The following is a 4,987-nucleotide window of genomic DNA, read 5'->3' as shown; positions in this document are numbered from 1 at the left end:
CATTTCTAAAAAAACTTTTTTTCTATTGGTCTTAAGTAATATTCTAATTTTTAGAGATACTGAATTTGGGATTTTAATTAGTTGTCAGTTTTAATCATCACAATTAAATGAAATAAACATTTGAAATATATCAGTCTGTGTGGAATGAATGTATACATTATACAAGTTTCACTTTTTGAATGGAATTACTGGAATAAATCAACTTTTTGATGATATTCTAATTATATGACCAGCACCTATATATTAAGTATTAGCAATGTCCTGGGTGTTAAATATCATATATGTCCCTTATCATCATATATGTCATTAGGCGACAGACGAGAAAGTAATTAAATAAGTACGACCATGGGAAAAAACTTAAGATAAGTGAAACATCCTTTCAGCTTAATAATATTTCAACCATCATCAAAGGACTGTTTCTTCTGATAAAATGTTGGAACAAGTGTAAAGTTCTCCATCAAGAGTTGGGCACTTTTATCTGAGGGGAACTTGTCCATGGAAAAATCACAATAAGTTACTTTATGAGGATCACACGGAGTTACTTCATGTCTGATGTGCGCAGAGAGCGATAATGAATCATAGGACAAGAAGATGAATGAGTCGGCTATTCAGACATGGGGATGTCTCGTCAAGTTTGTGTCCAGTCGTGCCTTCAGACACAAGCTGGACCGCGCCAAGCATTTTAAAGACTAAATCTATAATTTAGTGAAGTGATTTACTCTGTAATTTCAGTGTGACAGTCGTCTTTAAATTCTGGACTGACATGGCACACATAACAGCATTGTGACTTACAATGGAAAGTCCCAATAAAGGGAACAGCAAACAAATCAGAGAGAGAGAAAGAAGAAAAGGGATCAGTGTTTCATCCTGGGGATAATTCTCCATAATTATCTGCATGGGGTCCATGTTTACACATGCAGTCTCATGAGGTTAGAGTTAAAGCTAATCCATTACTGAAGCATAACATGTGGCACATCTATTATTTTTTGCAGACAGTTTTCCTTAATTCACCTATTAAACCAAAGAGGCACCTGTGTTGTCAAACACAAACAACAAAACAAAGTTGTTTGAACAAAGTGAAGCTATCTGTGAAGCTTTGACACCGAACTGAAAAGTTTTACTTTATTGTGATACTAAACCGATCAGCTGAAACACATAGGAGAAGAGAAACCTCTGGTCAAAATAGACATTATCATATCATGTTGAGCTGGTTTGCAACGAATTAAATAAAGATGAATTTAAACATTTTTTGAATATTATTTTATTTTCACCTGCATGTGGAGTGACGACCATTAGCTGCTTTCAAGTACTCCATGTAACCTTCTGAAGATAACCTTGAAGAAGTGGTTTGCTCACCTATGAATAGTAATGAAAATAACGAAAATAACAAAAAATAAATAAATACATAAATAATGTGCTAATAGTGGCCTAAATGTCTTACGAACTATTGCGCTGTATTCCTCAAAAAAACACAAGTACGTTCAATTACCAAATGTCCCTGAAGGTAGCATTGGCTCACTCACAAACACTGTGGGCAGCAGTGATTGGTCAAAGTTGAGCAGTGTCAACGTGATGCGTCTACATACTCCCACGTACTTGACAGCACCATAACATTGCGCTCAGCGGATCGGCTCTCACCTGGCTTCTCTGTGACTGTCTCGCTTGGAGTTCACTTGTTTTTCGGATGAGAGCTGAAGGAGAGATGGCTTCTCGGGTGACTTTTAGCGACTTGGGGTGCAGTTCTTCCGAGGAGGACAGTAACCGTGCGGACTTAGCAGAGGGGACCGCGGAGGAGAAGACATCTCCGGTGGTGCGTCGGCATCATCCGTTCAGCGTGGAGGCGCTCATGGCCGGGAGGAAGAAGGACGGCCGCTGCGAGTCCACCGGCGGTAAACCGGAGGGAGGTTCGCTGGCGGTGTCTCCTATTGGTTTAAACTCTCTGTATTTGTGTCGAGAGACGTGCAACCTTCCCGGGGGAAGCCTAACGGCTGCGCCCTTGTCGCCGGTAAAATCCGAGGCATCAGAGTCAGACGACTGCGCACCCTGGGTCACCAGCAGCGCGTTTTCCACACAACCTCGTAAGTTTCTCCTACACGATGAAGCATTTTGAAACTTGTATTATTTTATAGACTTTTTAATAATTATTATCCTGTCTACAATATCAAAGTTACTTTTAAGTTTAAACAGTAGCCAACACTTTGTACAAAGAGGAAAAAATTAAAAAAATTATTTTCTTACTGGTAGCCTATATCTCTATAAGCTGTGCTGCAAGGATGGACAGAGTTGTTTAAACAGTCATAAAGCCAGGCTGGGCAAAGTGAACCAATTAGCCTACTCTAAATCACTCAGATACTTATTTTGTTTTGTGTGGGGAAGTAGGCCTACTAATAACAAATCAGAATCATGTGCCATTTTCATAAAATGTGGGCTATTAGATAAAAGTGCCTGATATCCACCTTACAACTTTAAGTTACATTCATTTAGCCAGTTTTGTTAAATAGCCAACTGATCAGTATAAGGAGGACATTCAAAACCATAATAAATCAATAGAATCCTAGGAAAGTCCACTTAATGAATCCTTATACTTAATCCTCATTCTTAAATCTTTATTGTTCCTTCTCCCAGATCATGTCAGTCCTTCCTGTCCTTTGAGGAAACATAAGACAAACCGAAAGCCCCGGACTCCCTTCACCACGTCTCAGCTCCTGGCCCTGGAGAGGAAGTTCAGGCAGAAGCAGTACCTGTCCATCGCCGAGCGGGCCGAGTTCTCCTCCTCCTTGACCCTAACAGAGACCCAGGTGAAGATCTGGTTCCAGAATCGCCGGGCAAAAGCCAAGAGGCTCCAAGAAGCAGAGCTGGAGAAACTTAAGATGGCTGCAGACGCCAAGACGGTGGCAGTGACGGCCGCTGCCGCCGGAGGTTTACACCCTGGCTTTACATTACCACTGTCTCTGGGCGCCATGTCACTGTACGGACAATCGTACTCTGCCTATCACCACCACCACAGACCCGTACTACCCATCTCACCTTTAGGACTGTACGCTGCTCCTTTGGGCTACAGCATGTACCACTTATCATAAAAATGGAAATATCATTGACTTTGGTGAAATGTGTTTCAATACCTTTCCAAGGAATCCCAAAAATGGACACAGAGGACGTGTGGCAGACATTTTAAAAACAATGATTATAATTTACTGCACAAGGGTTGTTTGAATCAATTCTGAGCACTTCATGTCAAATTAAAAATCTATTTTTTCCCACAGCGAGGATAAAAAAAAAACTACTTAGATGTCCTCTGGGCCCTTTGGACTGCCTGTTTACATGACTTGTCTGTACGAGATGGGGCGTTACTGTCCAGCTGTTTATACCCTTCTCTTGTTTACTTTTGCAAATAATTGAGATGGGCGAGGACTTGCACTGGGCACAATAATGCAAAGTACAACTTTTCACTTAAGCCTTCAGCTTCATGCGATACAGTGCCTTGTGTTGGGCCTTAATATCAAGACACTTTGTACATGTGTATAGATGATGAGTGTTTCAGCAACTCAGGCCAAATAAAACATATCACTAAAGCATTCCTTTAATTTCCATTCTACAAAAGTGTCTGCCTTGAAAAACTTCTCCTTTTTTGAATTTCAAAACAGACACATTGATGTTTGTGTGCTTTCCAAGACCATAAGGTTAAACCCTCAAGTTATTCATTGTTCGTCACAATGAAAACTTTTACACAATTGAAATTTAAACTTTTTTTCATCTTTTATCTTGTGTAGCAATAACAAACATTTTCATCACTTACTCGTTTCTTCACCACACATTTATAGAGTGGAGACGTATTTATTTTCTTTGAAATATAACTATGCTGGAAATGTATGAATGTATGTCACACGTGTATTTATGATGAGGTTGTGAGAATATGGTACTAAAGTTCTGACCAAAGGTATATTTATGTTGTTCTTCCTGAATGTACCTTTGAAGAGGCCTACATTTTGGTATGTATGTATGTATGTATGTATGTATGTATATATGTATATGTATATATATATTATATATATATATATATATATTCCACCATTTGTTTAATCATTCAAATGAACCAACCACTTGAAGCCTTTCAGACTGTTTCCTTTAAAGAAATTACAAAAATATACAATTTTATGTGTAAAAATAAAGTAGCAATATGTAAATATGCCGAGCTACGTTCACTTAAGATCGTTTTTTAAAAAGTGATATTTTAAGTAATTTACCAGTGAAACCAGCTTCTTTTTGTGCATCTGTGTACGTTTGTGCGGTTTAATCCTGTGTCTATGCTTCCCATCAGAAAGTGGTCAGTTCAAGGCAAAGTTTGACAAACCATAAATGCTTCCCATAAAATATCCAACTTCACAGATAGTTCCCGTTATTACTGAGCTGTCATTTACCAAACTGGTCAAACTTTCTTTTTTTCTTTTAAGCAGGGATATTTTTTAATAATGATGCCGTGTTTGTAAAGACCAATCCGTTGTGTTGTCTCTCTGGCACTAATTATCTCTGTATTTATGACCACCACTTGGGTTATTCAAGTAGCGTGAGAACTCACAACAACATAATATGGGATAAACAACCTGAAATTAGTCTAGAATTTTTACCTTTTGTCAAATCTTTATATTACTAAATCTCACCAGCAACTAGCAGCAACATATACTTATTTAACTGGAAATAATCCAAAACAATTGTTGTGGCAGAGGTGTTGATTGGCAAAATGTTCATATATTTAAAATGAGCTTACTTACACACCAACAGCTTAGTTTGTCAGGAGTAAATTCACTCATTTGCTACTGCTCTTCTCCCCAACCGAATAATGTTCTTCCTGCTTCATTAAACTTAATATTAATGACAACTGTTGACAAAGGTTTGAATTAGCCAAATTCTACCAGACCTCTCCATCTTAGCACCAATTTTTACAGAGCCGCAGGGTGGTGGCGTGTGCAGCTTCTAAAAGGTGCCTGTG

General features: G+C 38.6%; 1 protein-coding gene across 1 annotated transcript; it reads left to right on the top strand.

Annotated features, from left to right (window-relative positions):
* Positions 1-1,601: 1,601 nt before the first annotated feature.
* msx2b (muscle segment homeobox 2b) lies at positions 1,602-3,575 on the top strand. The gene is made up of 2 exons (XM_038709501.1): positions 1,602-2,078; positions 2,626-3,575. The coding sequence occupies exons 1-2, from the start codon at positions 1,685-1,687 to the stop codon at positions 3,078-3,080; spliced, it is 849 nt and encodes a 282-aa protein (XP_038565429.1). The 5' UTR covers positions 1,602-1,684; the 3' UTR covers positions 3,081-3,575.
* The last annotated feature ends 1,412 nt before the right edge of the window (positions 3,576-4,987 follow it).

Source organism: Micropterus salmoides, unplaced genomic scaffold (genome assembly GCF_014851395.1).
Source record: "Micropterus salmoides isolate LMB-PRFRI ecotype aquatic unplaced genomic scaffold, ASM1485139v1 Ms_hic_scaffold_9, whole genome shotgun sequence".
Taxonomy (NCBI): Eukaryota; Metazoa; Chordata; class Actinopteri; order Centrarchiformes; family Centrarchidae; genus Micropterus; species Micropterus salmoides.
This window is presented reverse-complemented; position numbering and strand designations above follow the sequence as displayed.